Source organism: Leucoraja erinacea, chromosome 9 (assembly GCF_028641065.1).
Source record: "Leucoraja erinacea ecotype New England chromosome 9, Leri_hhj_1, whole genome shotgun sequence".
Classification (NCBI taxonomy): domain Eukaryota; kingdom Metazoa; phylum Chordata; class Chondrichthyes; order Rajiformes; family Rajidae; genus Leucoraja; species Leucoraja erinaceus.
The window spans coordinates 55,751,099-55,770,013 of record NC_073385.1 but is presented as its reverse complement, the minus strand read 5'-3'; the positions used below and the strand labels follow the sequence as shown (position 1 = coordinate 55,770,013).

At 46.9% G+C, this 18,915-nt stretch overlaps 1 protein-coding gene across 2 annotated transcripts in view; it reads left to right on the top strand.

Annotated features, from left to right (window-relative positions):
• LOC129700404 (sushi domain-containing protein 6-like) overlaps positions 1 to 18,915 on the top strand; it is a 60,210-nt gene that overhangs the window by 22,535 nt on the left and 18,760 nt on the right. The window contains exon 3 of one of the 2 annotated variants that reach the window (XM_055640852.1): positions 8,688 to 8,864. The exons of the other annotated variant lie outside the window; for it this stretch is intronic. Coding sequence (XP_055496827.1) covers positions 8,688 to 8,864 — 177 coding nt within the window. The remainder of the gene's footprint in view (positions 1 to 8,687; positions 8,865 to 18,915) is intronic. 2 annotated transcript variants of the gene reach the window in all.

The following is an 18,915-nucleotide window of genomic DNA, read 5'->3' as shown; positions in this document are numbered from 1 at the left end:
TTTAATAGGAATCTGAGGGTTAACATTTTCACAGAGGGTGGTGGGTGTATGGAATAAACTGCCAGAGGAGGTAGTTGAGGCTGGGACCATCACAACATTTAAGAAACATTTAGACAGGTACATGGATAGGACAGGATTGGAGGGATATGGATAAAACGTGGGCAGGTGGGACTAGTGTAGCTGGGACATGTGGCCAGTGTGGACAAGTTGGGCCGAAGGGACTGTTCCACACAGAGTCCATGACTCTAAAGAGGCTGTCCAAGCCCAGGGCTCCGCATCCTGTTTACTGTTCCATTGGCAACTTTTCCCTTTATTCCTCCACACCTATTCAATGTTTCCTAATCATTCTCTTGTGTCCCCTCCAGACACGTGTGCTCTTGGCCCCAACCACTCTGGTGCTGGTTAGCTCATTCTATCGCTCCAGTGATCAGGAAGTTGCTCCATCGTTATTTGTTGGCTGTTAAATATTTAACTTGTACATGGACCACTGAGTTTGGGTTCTCCAACTAATGGAAGTATCTTCGCTAATACTGTGTACCTACTCCTTCTAGAGCAATCCATGTTGACCGGTCTTTCTGCCTCTTCTTAATTTTTCCCTCATCAGTCTCCTTGCAAGCTTCTTTGTGTAAATCTTTCTGCATTGCCTCTGTACCTGATTAGCGATCTGTCCATCAAAACGCTGTGTGCCTCATTCTTAAGCACGAGTTGTATCCTTTATAGCAGCATCCTTGTATTCCATTGCCCCTGGCCACAGCTCTGGCATTTCCTCATGAAAACCCCATCTTGTTGTCCACTTTAAAACGTCCCCCTTTCTCCAAATATTGACCCTCGTTTAAACATAGATACATAGAAAATAGGTGCAGGAGTAGGCCATTTGGCCCTTTGAGTCAGCACCAACATTCAATACGATCATGGCTGATCATCCAGAATGAGTACCCCGTTCCTGCTTTCTCCCCATATCCCTTGATTCCGTTAGCCCTAAGAGCTAAATCTAACTCTTGAATGCATCCAGTGAATTGGCCTCCACTGCCTTCCGCAGCAGAGAATTCCACATTCATAACTCTCTGGGTGAAAAAGAGTTTCCGCATCCCAGTCTTAAATGGCCTACCCCTTATTCTTAAACTGTGACCTGCAGGTTCTGGACTCTCCCAACATGGGGAACATTTTACTGCTTCTAGCATATCCAATCCCTTAAGAATTTTATTTATTTTTTCTATGATGCCCTCTCATCCTTCCAAATTTCAGTGAATATAAGCCCAATCGATCCATTTTGTCATCATACATCAGTCCCGCCATCCCGGGAATTAACCTGGTGCACCTAAGGCAGCACTCCCTCAATAGCAAGAATATTTTTCTCAAAACTGCATGCAATACTCCAGGTGCGGTCTCCCCAGGGCCCTGTACAACTGTAGTAGGACCTCCTTGCTTCTAAACTCAAATCCTCGCGCTATGAGTCTCCATCTCCACATGCGGTGTCAGAATGTCATCCGATACAGTTCCCAGGAAGCAACTTGGGTGAAGTGATGGACATCTGTGAAGCCTTCTTTAAATTCAACACAAAAGCAGCTTCAACGGGTTAAATTTTGCACTGCATTCAACCAAAAGATATGACTTCTGTTACAGCAGGTATCAATTATTCATATGAAAGTAGGTGGTTGGAGCGTGTCTGTCTGTGGGTGGGTGATGTCTAAACCTGTGTTTGAAAGCTGCAAGTTGCTAAACCGGATCTGGGTCGCGTTTAATTTGTGCACTCGTGCTCCAATCTTCTTCCGTTTTTTCACTCTTGGTGTGATACGTGATGAATTATTGGCTGCAGCCCCATGTGTCTTGCCAGAGGCACTGTTTCTGTTTATGTCCAAGCAAGTTTCGGGGATGAATGATCGGCAAGTTCTGCCCGCACTTGTTCAACAAATGTCCTAGTTGGCAAAGGTCAGGGGCTCGTCACTGAGGAGGGTGTGATCAATCTATTTATCTATTATATTCACGCACTCACACTCCTTTTTTGGTCAAATGAGTGTCAGGAGTGTTTTTCTTAAAGATGGGCACGGACACTAGTAACTATGACCACTATTGAATGTTCAGAGAATGTATGTAGCGTTTTCTACACACTTTACTTTGTAATATGTTTACTCTGAATAAAGTTTATTGAGGGGGGGTGGGGTAGATGAAGAAGAGAAATTCTCACATCACTAATTGGAGGACGGGCTACTTTCTTTTGCCAGAAGACCCTCATTCACGGACATACCCACGATATGTCCATGAATGAGGCTGCAGTTTGGGCCTCCTCTGCATCGTTAGGCAGTGTCGTTATTATGCTCTGAATGTGATGTGTCACAGTGTTGTTGCAATGGTTAAAGTACCAGACACAATCCAGATGCTTACCTTATCAAGCCAGGGGCCTGGGTTCAAATCCCCACCATGTTAGCCATGGCATTTCAGTTCTTTTAATCTGGAATTTACCAAAAACAAGGCACGAGTAACAATTACACAATAAAACATTCACAAAAAAATACTCTGCCCTTCATGGAGAAAATCCGTGACCTTGCCTGATCGGGCCTCTGTGTGTAAAACCCCCTTTTCACGGGGCGACTTGACGCAAGAGGTAACCAGAGTTTAACATCGTGGGAACCTCGTGCGGTAACAGTACGGCATTCGTGGACTGCCGTGGCGCTAACGGCAGGTAATCGTGTAACTTGGGTACTCGGGAGAAAATTCAAACATGTTTGAATTTGTCCAAGAGTGACTTGTACACTTGTGGTTGAGCATTGCAACATTTTATGAACGTAGTGGCCAGTGCGATATCCGTAGTAACTCTTGCGGTCACCGTGGGAACTCCTGCGAACGGTGAACCCGGAAGTTGGATAGAGGGGACAGAAGGTGAGTAAAAAAGGTGTTCTCAATGTTGCTAATTGAACATGTGTCCATCGAGGACGTCCCACCTCATTGTAATTGTAGGAGAATCTTTTTAACAGGAACAAGCAGAGATGGCTCCTAGATTGATGTCTGCAACTCTTCATTAACACATCACTACAAGAGGAATGTCTCTAATGTTATAATCCCTCTCACGCTGAAACACAAAATAGTTGAAGGGAGTTGAAATAATCACATTTTTATCATTTTTCATAACTCCCCAACTCCCACCTACACACACAAATGCTGGAGAAACTCAGCGGGTGCAGCAGCAGCATCTATGGAACAAAGGAAATAGGCAACGTTTCGGCCCGAAAAGTTGCTTATTTCTTGTGTATGTGTCAGAAGGAACAGCAGATGCCGGTTTAAAGAGAGTGAGTTCGACGGCAGGCAGCATCTTTGGGGAGAAGGAATGGGTGGCATTTCGGGTCGAGACCCTTCTGATATGCTGCTTGTCCCGCTGAGCTACATGTTGTGTCTATCTTCGTTTTAATCCAGCATCTGCAGTTCCTTCCTGGCCGAACCCGATTGAAAGATGAGAGGCTGGGTGATAGAAATCATTAATTGAATTAAATAACTAGATACCTGTCTAATCGTATCTACGGGATTGGACAGGCTAGATGGAGGAAGAATGTTCCCGATGTTGGGGGAGTCCAGAACCAGGGTCCCAGTTTTACAGTCTACCGTGGGAACTCTTTAATTACAGCGGGAAACCTTCAGTTTCCCAGGGGGTCAGGACGGGACTGGAGTTGGGAGGGAAAGGTGGGGGAGAGGAGGGGGAGACAGATGGGGATGGCTTCATTTAATGGCGGTGGGTGTCTGTCACTGAAACAGGCAGGTGAGATTTCGCATCCACCTTGTGTGTGCCTCTCTCTCTCTCTCTCTCTCTCTCCCTCCCTCTCACACAGGCATGAATGGAGGAACTCCGCGGGCCAGGCAGCATTTACGGAGGGAAATGGACAGGCGACCCATTCTTCAGGCTGCCTTATGTCTCTCTCCCCCCCCAACTCCCACCCACACACGCGAATGCTGGAGAAACTCCGCGGGTGCAGCAGCATCTATGGAACGAAGGAAATAGACAACGTTTCGGCCCCGCTGCACCCACTGAGTTTCTCCAGCATTCGTGTGTGTGGGTGGGAGTTGGGGGGGAGGGGGGGGAGAGAGACATAAGGCAGCCTGAAGAATGGGTCGCCTGTCCGTTTCCCTCCGTAAATGCTGCCTGGCCCGCGGAGTTCCTCCAGTCATGCCTGTGTGAGAGGGAGGGAGAGAGAGAGAGAGGCAGTCCTGGTCAGTCCTTTGAAGATAGACACCAGTTGCTTGGAGCAACTCAGCGGGACAGGCAGCATCTCTGGAGAGAAAGAACGGGTGGCGTTTCGGGTCGAGAGCCTTCTTCAGACTGAAAGTTTCACCTCTCAGTAGATCATAAAATAACACAATCATCACGGTCAATGTGAGACACAGTCTTTATTCATATTTGACAAAATAAAAAGATGACTTCTTGCACATATTGAGAGAAGGTGCGTCACACCAAACAACATTTGTCTAAAAAAACACAGATTATTCTTCAGCTCATTAAAGAGCTCGGGTGAAAAAAACCAATATAGTGTGTGACAACAAAGTAACATAATTTGTGCCACGTGATTAACTACACTATAGTCCACGATGTTCATTCACGATTAACGGGAAAGATCGGGAGACGGACAAATCACTCGCACAAATGACAGAATTGCCGAGTTCCGTGGGAACTCTTTACTCTACCCCCGTTATATCGTGTGATATCGTGCTAGACCATGACCACTCCACTCTGGCTACATCTTGCGTCAAGTCACCCCGTGAAAAAGGGCTATGACATAGTTGGTGCTTGACTGCCTCCTGAAGCAGTGCAACAAGCCACTCGCTAGTGATAGAGTGGGAAATGGACTGCCACTGGGTCAGGAAGGCAGCCCTCCATCATCCGCTCAATGGCAATTAATGTCACCGTACTGGAAATGAATAAAATAGCCTTTTCTGCTTTGGGGAGAAACTAATATGGATTGAAATTATTTTTGCATCTCCCGCATCTCCACTTCACCCAATTGTCTGACTATGCAGTATGTCTTGGCCAGTCACCAAGCACTGTTCATGCAGCAGTCTCCAGAATAATAAACCACCAGCTTTCTGAAAATGTCCTGAATGTTGCAAGGAAGTTGGATGTAGAAGGGAAGTGGTGAGATTTCTGCCGCACAGACAGTAATGGAATTGTACAAGGTTGCCAGGAAAGATCTTTGAAATAGCTGCTTCCAGGAAACTTGTGATTCAGTTTCTCAGTGGGAGGGAGATTCAGGAGGGCGAAGGAAGAGACATGGAAGCTGCCTTCTGCGGCAGGGTGACTGTTTGACCTTTATGAGGATGTTGCCAGGACTAGAGGGTGTGAGATACAGGGAGAGGTTGAGTAGGCTGGGACTACAGGGCCCTAGTCAGACCACACCTGGAGTATTGTGTGCAGTTTTGGTCTCCCAATTTGAGGAAGGACATTCTTGCTATTGAGGGAGTGCAGCATATGTTCACCAGGTTAATTCCCGGGATGGTGGGACTGTCATATGTTGATAGAATGGAGCGGCTGGGCTTGTATACTCTGGAATTTAGAAGGATGAGAGGGGAGAAACATATGACATTATAAAGGGTTTGGACATGCTAGAGGCAAGAAATATGTTCCCGATGTTGCGAGAGTCCAGAACCGGGGCCACAGTTTAAGAATAAGGGGTAAGCCATTTAGAACGTAGATGAGGAAAAACTTTTCGCACAGACTTGTGAGTCTGTGGAATTATCTGCCTCGGAGGGTGGTGGAGGCTGGTTCTCTGGATGCTTTAAAGAGTGTGTGTGTGGCGGTGCTAGCTCAAAGGGCCGAATGACCTACTGCATCTATTGTTTATTGTTTATTTGTTGGAGTGCAGGAGGATGAGGGTTGATCTTATAGAGATGTATAAAATTATGAAAGGTGTCGAACGGGTAGATGCACTGAATCTCTTGTCCAGAGTAGGTGATTGAGGACCAGAGGACATTGGTTTGAAGTGAAGGGGAAAAGATTTAATAGGAATCTGATGGGTAACTTTTTCACAGAAATGTTGGTGGGTGTATGGAACAAGCTCCCAGAGGAGGTAGGTGAGGCAGGGACTATCCCAACATTTAAGAAACAGTTGGACAGATACATGGATAGGAAAGGTTTGGAGGGATATGGACCAAACGCAGGCAGATGGGACTAGTGTAACTGGGACATGTTGGCCGGTGTGAGCAAGTTGGGCCAAAGGGCCTGTTTCTGCACTGTATGACTTGCTCTATGACTGTCTCCCCTTTGTGTGAAGGAACTGGATGAGGTCTGGTTCAGTATAATATTGCTGGGCAGAGAAGGGACATCTGATGACCTTCCTGCAGCCAAGGTTGGTGTGGGCAGCACTGGCGAGGAGTGGAGTGCTTGGCTCCTCTGATCCAGAGCATCACCCCCCCCCCCCCCCCCCCCCTCCCTCCAGAGGACAGAGAGGAGAATGACATGTGGGGGAGGGTTTACTGTACAACAGAGGTCCGTCCCCAACTGCACTGATTCCACATTCCGTCTGAAATAAAACTAACACTGGGCATGTTTCTAAACCCTAGACTCTCAACAGACCATGGTAGGGTTGAACATCAATTTTATTGAAGAATTGTAGCTAAAATCACTCGGCTAAGCCGCATTTCGTAATTTTAAATTTCCTGCTGATAACCAATGTGAAATATTTCCCTGTGGGTTAGTGACTCAACCCAGGCCCTTGGCCCTTTAAGTCTCTGTAGGTGGTGCATTGTTTTTCAAAAACAAGCAGAGATTGAACATTGTCTGCGTCAGATAATCGACAGTTCAATGCCCAGGAAATTAGCTCATCCGTCTGCCTGTGGAGGGAAGCAGCAGGCTGGTGTCTGGGAAACGACTTGCATGTTCAGGCCCCAATCTGCTCTGTTTACAGTAGATGCACTCACAGTCTCACACACTCATTGTTGAAGGAATATATACAGCATTGGGACCTGGAACCGCATTTCACTGTACCAATTGGTGCATGTGATAAATAAGTGTATCTTGTACCTTGTCCCTGTGACTGCACCCGTCTTCCAGCGAGCCAGGGACCAGAAATATCCCGACCTGCAGGTCCAAGCCTTCCAGCAGGCCTGGCGACGGGACTCTCCCCGTGAGCCTGGCTTGCCCACCGTGGACTTTTCCCCGAGCCATCTGACAGCGGGGAGGGATGCTGAGAGCTTTCCGTCGGGTGACTGCCAAGAACGGCGGGGGGGGGGGGGGGGGGGGGGGGGGGAGAGAAGGAAGGGTGAATGGCTGAGAAGGAAGGGGGGGTCCCAGTGGGGCTGCTGCCACTTGCAGCGGCTGGCAGAGGGTAGGGAGCAAAGATAAGGCCGTATGGTGAACCTTTGTATCTCTGTCGGGGCCAATGTGGTGACACGTGTAGTACGGAGGTGATGTCTGCTGTATGATTTTACCCGGTTGTATGCAAAACTAAGCATTTTGCTGTATCTAGGTACATGTGGCAATAAAATATCATTGAATCATTGGCTATGTCCCATCATCTGCACTTTCTGGTACTACATACTGTGCTACAGCTACTCTAACTTGCTAGCTCTCCCGTTCTCTGTCGAGCCCCACTTTGTCAGGAGAATGTTACACTGAAAGGAATGGGCGACTGTGTAAGTGTCCTAGCCCATGCCAGGCAGAAGCTGGAGTTTCCACATTGGTTTCTTCAGCTTCCCGAAAGCCTTTCGCTGGAAGCAAGTCCTCCTTGATCCCAAGGGATAGACATAAAATGCTGGAGTAACTCAGTGGATCTGGCAACATCTCTGGAGAAAAGGAATAGGTGATGTTTGGGGTTGGAACTCTTCTTGAGATTGTCTGGCATGAAGGATGGAGTGAAATACATGATGTGCTTGCATGGTTTTTCCACAAGCATTAGGTAGAGTTACACATATCACTTTTGTCAATTTTCTCGCTTCTTATCAATGTTCTCTCATCTTGGTATCGATTCAAGCATCTTGTTTATGCCAGCCCCTCCTAAACAGCAGCCTGTGGTTCTTTTGGTATCATTATCTAGACGAATTTCTATATAATTTCTCCTTTAACCACAGCCCCCGCACCTTGCTCTCTGGATCAGCTGAACTCCAACAAGGCAGTGTGGTGGAGCTGCTGGATTCTACCAGACTTTACAGTGCCTTGGGAACCTGCCGACCTGCTTGTCTTTGGGATGTGTTTATAGGGAGAATGTGTAAACTCCACAGTGGTCAGGATCAAACCCAATGAGGGGGAATCTCATTGAAACAAACAGAATAGTGAAAGACTTGCATAGAGTGGATGTAGATGTCGTTTATGGAAGGATATGAGAAATTTATTTAGTCAGAGGGTGGTGAAACTGTGGAATTCTTTGCCACAGAAGGCTGTGGAGGCAAAGTCAGCGAATATTTTTAAGTCAGAGATAAATTCTTGATTAGTACGGGTGTCAGAGGTTATGGGGAGGAGGCAGGAGAATGGGTTTAGGAGGGAGAGATAGATCAGCCATGATTGAATGGTGGAGTAAACTTGATGGGCCGAATGGCCTAATTCTACTCCTACCACTTATGATCTTAACAAGAAAAAGAGATACAAAGTGCTGGAGAAACTCAATGGGTCAGGCAGCATCCCGGGAGAACATTGATAGGTGACGTTTCAGGTTGAGACCCTTCTTCAGACTAATGCACCCACATTCACTAATCCCATTTCCTTCTCCCCACAGGCCCATCAGCTCCTCCCAGAGACCACCACTTACCTGTGCATTCGGGGCACTTGACAGTGGCCAATTCACCTACTAATCGGCAGCTCTTTGGGACGTGGGAGGAAACGAGAGCTCGGGGTGGAAACCCACACAGTCACAGGGAAAACATGCAAACTACACACTCAGATAGCCTTGGAGGTGAGGATGGAATGGAGGCCGGGGGGGGGGGGGGGGGGGGGGGGGGGTCACTGGAGCTGCGAGGCACCAGCTCTGCAAGCTGCAGTGCTTCCTCCAGTGCTACCAATAGATCACCAGCTGCCTGAATAGAAAAACTGGTTTCTCCCTTTCATTATCCCATGCTTCAACAGCTGCCACATTTCAACACCTTCATTGGCTGTGAATTGTCTCAGCAGCCATGGATACACATAAGCTGCGACAGGGAGGGAGTTTAAAGCTCTTTGCTCACCAGAAAGCTTCCTGTTCTCGCATCAGCCTCGTTTATACCAAAGTGCACACTGCTATTTAACATAGCTGCGATATGTCTTTCCTTTTAATGAAAAACATGAGGCGAAAACAACGCATCAGTTTTTACTAAGAGGTGTAATGTTTACAGCATGAGAGAGAGAATTTTTAACATTTATTCCTGTGAAAACCTCAAGTCCTGTTGCAATAGAATTTCAGCAGGCAAGGGGCAAAGACTAATGATGCTGCAATGTGTGATTTTTAAAGAGCAAGGTGATGTAGTGATGGTGAGAGGTAGAGTGAGAGTCTGAAGATGGGCCCCGACCAGAAATGTTGGCTCGTCCCTGCCAAGATGCTGCCGGATCTGACCGGCTGAGTTGCTCCAGCATTCTGCACTTTGAGTGAACTATAGTGTCTTGTTGGCTCGATCAGTGTTTAGAGCATGGCAGCAACCTTTTGGGGTTTGTCACCACTTTCATTTGCGTCAACAGGCGGGGAGGTTGGTGGGGGGGTGGACTGTGCCTCAAGCTTCACGCCCAGGGATAGACAAAGCCACATCCTGCTGCAGCAGCAGCTGCGGGACCGAGATACACCGGCCCTCTTTCCTGATCATTCTCAACACCCGCATCCCTCTCGAGAGCAGAGAGAAAAGAGCGTAGCAGCTGCCAAGCTTTGTGAAGCATCCACTGACCGTCTGCCTGGTGCTAGACGGGGCCCGCTCTGCAGGCAGAGGCCCTGGCGGCAGCTGAAGACGGCAAGCAGCTGGGCCTCTCTGAAGGCCGCACTTTGCTCTGTCAGCCCGGCCAGGGCCACAGAGGGCAGAGGTCATCACCGTTGCCATGGAACCCCGTGGTAGCAGCGAGGCAGCCTTGCATTGTGGCTTGGGTGGACGTTTATGAGAAAAAGCAACGTCAAAATAAGTGTACAGATTGGAAATCCCACACAAAAACAGAACATTCTGGAAACATTCAGCAGGTCAGGCAGCAAGAAAAACGGTTGTCTGTGAACCTTCACAAGACCGAGTAGCTCTGCTACTCTCTCCATAGATACTGCCTGATCTGATGCTTCTTCCCTACAATTTTATTTTTTATTTATTTTAAAAAATAGAGACCTCTAAAGTTATTTGGCTTTCGGCATTTGAGCACCAGGGGCAAGGCCAACATTTATCTCCCATTCCTAAGTGACTCACTTGACGGCCATTTAAGAGTTAACTCCGTTGTTGGGTCTGAATTGACATGTAGGTCAGGCAGCGTCAGAATTATACCATTACTCCCCCAAAACAACATAACGGAACCGGATGGGGTTTTTAAACAATCTGGTAGTTTGTGATCATCACTACTGATAAGTACATTTCTTTCAATAAAATGAATAAAAAATGTTTATTCTGCGCACTTCTAGTTGCCCCATGCAGGAAAGATATGGAGGAGTGACTCAAAGCTGGGGTAACTCAGCGGGACAGGCAGCATCCCTGGAGGGAAGGAATGGGTGACGTTTCGGGTCGAGGCCCTTCATCAGCCATTTGGAGGCTTTGGAGAGGGTGCAGAAGATGTTTCCCAGACTGTTGCCTGGATTAGAGGTTATTAGTTGGAAGGACAAATTGTTTCCTCAGGAGCACAGGAGGTTTAAAGGAGATCTTAGATGTTTATTGGATTGCAAGAGACATAGATAGGGTGGATCCCCCCCTCCCCCCAAGAGGGAAACATTTAACGGAGATGTGCACATAGTTTTTACATTGTGAGTGGTGGAGGTCCGGTACCCACTGCCCGGGTGGTAATCTGGGACCCATGGCCATGGGGGTGGTGGTTAGTGGTGGAGGCGGATACGGCAATGGCACACAAGTCACTTTTAGTCAGACTCGTGTCTATGCAGGGAATTGAGGGATATGGATCAAGTGCAGGCTGAGGAACTAGGCCACCTTGACATCATGTCGGTGTGGACATTGTGGGCCAAAGGGCCTGTTCTCGTGCTGTACTCTTCCATGTAGTAACTTCCACAGCTGCCAGTGGAGGGATTTGAACTCGTACCTGGTGTGGTGATGTGGTAATATAACTGCTTCCCCCCCCCCCCCCACACTAAACCCTGACTTCCACTATGTATAAATAATTCCACAACACCGTGTCAAAGAGCAGGGACGCACCACCCAGTGCCCTGGTTAACATTTGTCTCTTGGTCAACAACATGGGGATGGTGTGCAGAACAGTCTCGACCTGAAACGTCACCTATTCCTTTTGTCCAGCTTTTTATGTCTATCTGCAGAGATAGATTATCTGGGTATGATCAAAGTGTGTGCAAGATCTCGCAGTGCCTTGTTTCTTTACTTTACAACAGCGACTTACACTTCAAAGGTACTTGGCTGCAGAGTGTGAAGGCAGTGAAAGGGTTACATGCATACTCATTTCTCAGAAGAATTATTTATTACAAGGAAGTGAACTGGCTCCATTTGCTTACGCATTGCTGAGAAATACAATTTATTGGCTTCTCCCTCTCCCAAGATAATTAACTGCTGCCGTTTTAAAGCCAAGTCATCCCACAATGTGGGAATTTCACTGTAGTTGCAGTCTGCAGTAATTACATTGGTATGAATATTCTACTGGGCTTTTATTTATTTCTTGAAAAGGCCAACCTCACAGAGGTATAATTACTATAAGGGGAGCAAGCGATTTAAAAAAAAAAAAAATAAATAAATAATTGGTCAACAGTCTAGTTTAGTTTAGAGATGCAGCGCGGAAATAGGCCCTTCGGCCCATCGTATCCGCACCAACCAGCGTTCCCCGCACATTAACATTATCCTCCACACACTAGGGGCAATTTTACATTTACACCAAGCCAATTAACCTACAAACCTGTATGTGTTTGGACTATGGGAGGAAACCGAAGATCTCTGAGAAAACCCTCGCAGGTCACGGGGAGAACGTACAAACTCCATACGGACAAGCGCCCATAGTCAGGATCGAACCCGGGTCTCCGGCGCTGTTCGGCAGTAGCTCTTCCGCTGCGCCACCGTGCGACCTTGCAGTGCGTGACCTCGCAAGGAGTTTATGCCATCTAGTCTTTGCTAAGACACGCCTCGTCTTTGCATTATTCCACCCTGTTAAATTGGCTCTGGTTCCATTGATTCAGGTGGTGGGGGAAGCTGGTGGGGAGGGATCTTACATGGGTACCAACCAACACTCAATGGCATTCACTAGTGCCTCGCTGTCTCATGGGTAAAGTGCCTGAGCCTTGAGTTTGACACTGTTGGAGCAGCTGTTGAACTGACAGCCCATCTTCACTCTCAAGTTGGGGTGATGGGAGATGGGCACTCTCCTGTGTTTTGGTCAATATTTCACCATCGACCATCAGTATCCTAAAACTATTTAACTGAGATGTCCTGAGGCCACTCTTCCTCTGATACCCTTCGTAACTTCCAAGTCTCCCTCAGTGCTACAGAGCTAACTAAAGTACAACGTCAATAATCAGACTCCCCAGTGTCTGTGGTGGTGTCAGGCCCACAGAGTTTCTGTTAAATGTCACGTCTATTAATACCCAAATGCACTTGTTTCATTTCTTGCTTGTTATACAGTAGATTAATAGTCTGAAGAAGGGCTCCGACCCGAAATGTCACCTACTCCTTTTCTCCAGTGATGCTGCTTGACCTGCTGAGTTACTCCAGTGCTTTGTGTCTATCTTTGGTATAAAACAGCATGGGCAGTTCCTTCCTACACAGAATAATATATTTCCCAGTGAACTTGAAAGGGAGCATGGGAAACAGTCGGTGAATTTAAATGTAAGTGGGAAAGTGGCCCTTGTAAGTGTAACGGGAGCACAAGAAGCAAGCAGTGCAGTGGCGTAGTTGGTGAGAGCTGCTGCTTCAGAGCTCCAGCAACTCGGGTTCATAAGGTCATAAGTGCTAGGAGCAGAATTAGGCCATTCGGCCCATCAAATCTACTCATTCAATCATGACTGATCTATCTCTTCCCCACCCCCCCCTAACCCCATTCTATCACTGCCTTAAAATACCTTGGCCTCCACAGCCTTCTGTGGAGACTTCTAACCAGCATCTGCCATTCCTTGTTTCTACTGCCTGGTGATGGGAATAGACTTGGTGGGCTGAAGGGCCTGTTCTTGTGATGTGTGACTCTTTGACACTTTCTCGTTGAGTCAGATTCAAGATGCTCTTCAAACAGCTTAACCTGCAGCGCTCTGCACTGTCAGAGATGCTGTATTTTGGGGTGGGGGGGAATGGTTAAACAGACACACTCTTAGGTTCAGGAAATTCCAGTGTTTAGAGGAAGTGCAAGGGAGTGAACAAAGAACTGCAGCTGCTGGTTAATACACAAAAGGACACAAAGTGCTGGAGTACGGATCTGAGGAAGGGTTTCGACACAAAATGTCACTTATCCATGTTCTCCAGAGATGCTGCTTGACCACCTGAGTTACTCCGGCACATTGTCTTCCTTTGTGTAAGGAAGATGTCTAGCTAATACTTGCCTCTGAATCAACCTTTCCAAAACAGCTTTATGAAATGGCTCTACAATAATTGGATGCTGAACTTCCTCCTTGCTTTTTTTTAACTTTGTTGCTGTGTCTTTGGCGACTGCGTTTGGGAATTTTAAATGAAAAAAAACGCACACAAAAGGAGGTATGTAAATGCAACTTTATCTTTCATTACACAGCAAGATGCCAGTAACAGCAATGTGCTAACCAGTCTCGGTAACATAGCTGTGGGAAGAGAAACAGTTAACGTTTCAGGTTGAAGATCCTTCGTCAGAACTGAAAGGTTAACTCTGACTCCTCTGCATTAAACATTAATGGCTTCACTTCCCACTGGTGTATCCAGACCTGCTGTTTCAAGTGTTTTCTGTCTTTCATTTTTGATTTGGAGCCAAGGGTAACCTTTTTAATCCTGGCTGACTTGTGGGAGTTAATATTACGTTGGACAGCCCTGGTCTCATTGAAGCGGTGCTGTTGGGCTCTTTTATGCACATGTAGAGAGCAAACTGCACTTGGGTTTAATGTCTGATCCTTATTGCAGCACACCCGGCCGGTTCAATGTTCCATCAGCATTGCACTGAGATGTCGGCCCTGATTATGCATCAAAGTCCCTGGAGCAGGGCCTTAAATTACCGAGCTTCTGATACCGACGAAGCTGTGAACTGTGACTGCATTTTGGTTTCAACTGATCGCAACTTGATTAATAATTGATAGGTTGGGTGCACCCTTTTATTCCAGCTAAGAGCTTATTGAACAAAGAGGATTGGTATGACATTTAATCTGCTTCTGGGATTTTGGGCTACAGTAGAAATTCTTCCCCAGGGTTTTCTGGTTTCTCCGCACATCCCAAAGATGTGTGGATTGGTAGGTTGTGGCTGCAAGGAACAACAGATGTTGGTTTATTTTAAAAAAAACATGCAAAGTGCTAGAGTAAGACTCGAACCATCACCTATCCAGGCTTCCCAGCAATGCTGCTTGACCTGCTGTGTTACTCAGTTTAGTTTATTGTCGCTTGTGCCCAGGTACGGTGAAAAGCTTTTGTTGCGCGTGATCCAGTCAGCGGAAAGACAATACATGATTACAATCGAGCCATTTACAGTGTATAGATACATTATAAGGCAATAGTGCAAGGTAAAGCCAGCAACGTCCAATCAAGGATAGTCCGAGGGTCACCAATGAGGTAGATAGTAGTTCAGGACTGTTCTCTAGTTGTGGTAGGATGACCCATTCAGTTGCCTGATAACCACTGGGAAGAAACTGTTCCTGAATCTGGAGGTGTGCATTTTCACACTTCTATACCTTTTGCCTGATGGGAGAGGGGAGAAGAGGGAGTGGCCAGGGTGTGACTCGTCCATGAGCACTCATACTCAAGCACTTTGTGTCTCTTTTTGGATTGGTTGGTTAATTGGCCACTGTAAATTGCCCCTAGTGTGCGGGTGAGTGATGGAATGAACATGTGCAGGGAACGGAATGGGATTCGTGAAGATACTAGTATTTAGTACTGGCCAGTTTTTGTGCTGTGTCACTGAGTCGGACTGAAGATTCTCTTCACACAACTGATCAGCCTGCAGAGTACGAGCTTGTAGCTGTTTTTTTTATTACTTATGACCCTTTCGGTCAGTCTCTTCCACTGCCTGCCACGGACCTGTACATGGCTGGTGTTGAATCTGAAATGGGGACCTCTGTGCCCAGATGCATCTCTGCAATTGCTGGACTTCCACTGTCATCAGGAAGGGAAAGTGAAGGGGCAAGGGCTTGGAGACAACAATGAGACCAGCTGCTTACTACTTTGCCCTTTCATTCCAGGAGGTATATATCAGGTTTGTGAACAAAGGTGCCCTGGGAGTCACCAGGGGATGTTTTTTGCAGTGCATTTTGTGCATGGTGCATGCTGTAGCTATGCATGCCCCTGGTGGGGAGAATGGATGCTTTGAGCGGTGGAAGGGGTTCCAGACAGAGACACACGTCGTAAGTTGTGAAATTTCTGAGTGCCTTTGACAACCCCACCCCAGAAGGTGGAGATTGCGTTTGGGAGACCCGCACCATATGGCTCACAGTGCAGCGGCAGCATCCTGTAGAAGGTGTGGAGTTTAAATATAAAAACAAGGAACTGCAGATGTTGGTTTGCAAAAGAAGAAACAAAGTTCTGGAGTAACTCAGTTGGCCAGGCAGCATTTCTAAAGAACAAGGATAGGTATTCTTGTATAGTCTTTTGGTTGGGTAGCATGGAAACAAAGCTTTTCACTTTGTCTCAATGCACAGGACATTAATAAATGAACCAATTGAGGCGACGTTTCGGGTCGGGACCCTTCTTCAGATTTCAGGCGAAGATGAGCAAGTGTAGAACTTTATGCTGTGTGTTGTCAAACCTCTTCAATGCAAGTTCCTCTTTTTTTAAACTATTTCAGCCAAAAACTTCTTCAATGTCTGAATGACTTGCACACATTTTCAATTGTGTGCTGTTCAGTGGGATCGGTCTTTGTGTCGAGTTTTTGTACAGGGTGACTCTCGTCTGAGGCTAGTCTCAGGTGCTGAGGTTTGGTCATCGTGATGTGAATTTTCTTTGGTGTGCCCGTAAGTCTTTCAAATCAGTGCGGCCTTCCTGCGACATGTTGGCAGCCATGTCCATGTGCAGTGATCCGGGGCTGCCAGCACTGGATCCAGGAGGCTGAGGTTGGGAACAGGAGATCCCCTGTCCTTGTGTCTTCCCGACAGTCGGCGCGGGATGGCACGGTGGCGTAGCGGTACTGTTACTGCCTTACAGCACCAGACACTCTGGTTCGATCCTGACTACGTGTGCTGATTGTACGGAGTTTGTACATTCCCTCCGTGAATGTGTGGGTTTTCTCTGGGTGCTCTGGTTTCCTCCCACATTCCAAAGATGTGCAGGTTTGTAGGTTAATTGGTTTCTGTGAATCGTGCAAGGCAAAATGGAGCCGAAGCCAGGCGATTCTTTCCTTGCTGGTCTCTGGAGCGATTTCAATGAATGATAGCGGAACCACTTCTCTCTCTTAAATCTTTTAAAACTATGCTACACCCTTTAACCTGTATCTGTGCACTGTGGACAGCTTGATTGCAATCATGTGTAGTCTTTTTGCCGACTGGATACCACACAAAAAACTTTTCACTGTACCTCGGCACACAGGGCAATAATAAACTGAACTAAACTAAATTGCTCCTAGTGTGTAGGATAGAACTAGTGTACAGGTGATCATTGCTCTTAAACTAAGCTAAATTATACACTAATTTTGCTTCTCGCCGCTGTAGAGCAGTATTAAGCAAAGGACCAACACAAAGGTAGTACCCTCCCAGATCAGGTTGCAATTGGGGTGATTTCCCAGGATAATCCCTTGACCTTCAGGGTGAAATTCTGGTTCCTTTTGCTTTACATTCAAAGGAAGTGCAACAAAAAAATGGGGAAGATGGAGCGAAAAGTGAGAGGGGATTATATTTGCACAGATTCACCAGTCATTGAGTTGATATGATATGCCATTTATTGTCACTATACATGTACAGTGAAACTGAAAGCTGCTCGTACTCAGTGCATACATACAATTTAGCACAAAAAACAAGAAACAGAAAAACAAAAACAGAAGGGAGAAGGGGGGGGGGATAGGTGCACAATTCTGCAGCGCTATATACATATATACAGATGGAAGTCCGGGTGTTGGGCTGTGAAGTCAGTGCATGTGTGAATTTGAATTCAGAGTAGTTATAGTTTTCGGAAAGCAACTATTTCTGAGTCTATTTGTCCTGGATTTGATGCACCTATAGCGCCTTCCAGAGGGCAGCAGGTCGAACAGTCCAAACGCAGGATGGGAGCTGTCTTTGATGATCTTCTTTGCCCTGCTAAGGCAGCGGGAGGTGTAGATGTCCATCAGGGAGGGGAGAGGGCAACCAATGATCTTCTGCGCTGTCCTAGTTACCCTCTGAAGCCTCTCCCTGTCTGCCATGGTGCAGCTGCCATACCATGCTGTAATGCAGTATGTCAGCAGGCTCTCGATGGACGAGCGGTAGAAGGTCAGCAGCAGGTTAGAGTCCAGGTTGTGCTTCCTGAGGTCCCTCAGGAAGTGCAGCCGCTGCTGAGCCTTCTTGATGACCGCTGTCGTGTTGTCTGTCCAGGAGATGTCAGCCGCGATATGGACGCCGAGAAACCGGAAGGTGTTTACCCTCTCCACACACTCGCCGTTGATATGCAGGGGGACTAAGTCGGTGCTGTGCCTCCTGAAGTCGACAATGAGCTCTTTTGTTTTCCTGGTGTTCAGAGCCAGATTGTTTTCTGAGCACCAGGTTGTCAACTTCAGGACTTCCTCTCTGTAGGCTGCCTCATCTCCCTTTGAAATAAGTCCGACTACAGTAGTGTCGTCAGCAAATTTGACGATGCGGTTGTTGTTGTGGGCCGGACTACAGCCGTAGGTGTAGAGACAGTATAAGAGGGGGCTTAGCACACAGCCCTGTGGGGAGCCGGTACTCAACCTGCGAGTGGAGGAGAGGTGGGGGCCAAGTCTCACAGTCTGGGGCCGGTTGGTGAGGAAATCCTTTATCCAGGCACATGTGACAGTGGGGAGGCCGAGAGTGACCAGTTTACCAATGAGAATGTCCGGAATGATTGTATTAAAAGCTGAGCTATAATCCACAAAGAGCATCCGGACGTAGCTCTAAACTAAATGTATCCACCTCATTAATTTCCTTGTTAAAGTGGCAGATAAGAACTTGGAATTGGAGTTCATTAGCAAATAGGGGGTTCACTGAGTTTGGATTAAATTGCATGGGCAGGATGCATAGTGTAATGTCATACAATGCTCTGGCAGTGGAAGAGGTAAAGGATGATATAAATGAGCTGTTTCAAATGTCTTGAAAGTTATATTGGGGGATTTACTCAGTATCGGAGTCCATAACGAGGTTCATTGTCTAAGGATTGGACCAACCTACTGATTAAAGTCAGGAAGGTCTTCGCATAAAGAATAGTGGGAACCTTTCTAAAAAGCTGCAGGGACAAGAGTCAAGATTTAATTGTCATTTGTACCAATAACTGAACAGTCGTCTTCTTGCGTATGGCGTGCACAGCCTAAAGTCGCCAAAACACTACATCTCTTTGTTTGTGCACGTTGGGTTGATTGCATTAGACGAAACAAGGCGGACCACGTGAAGGTTGCAATCTCCCACCCCAACTAAACAATGAAATCCTTACTTGCAGCAGCATGACAGGTCTGCAAACACAGTACTCGGATAACACAATACCCCCTCCCAAAAAATGGTCATCAAAAAGTCACAATTGAAATTGACAAGATTTGTTTGGGAAAGGTAGGAACAA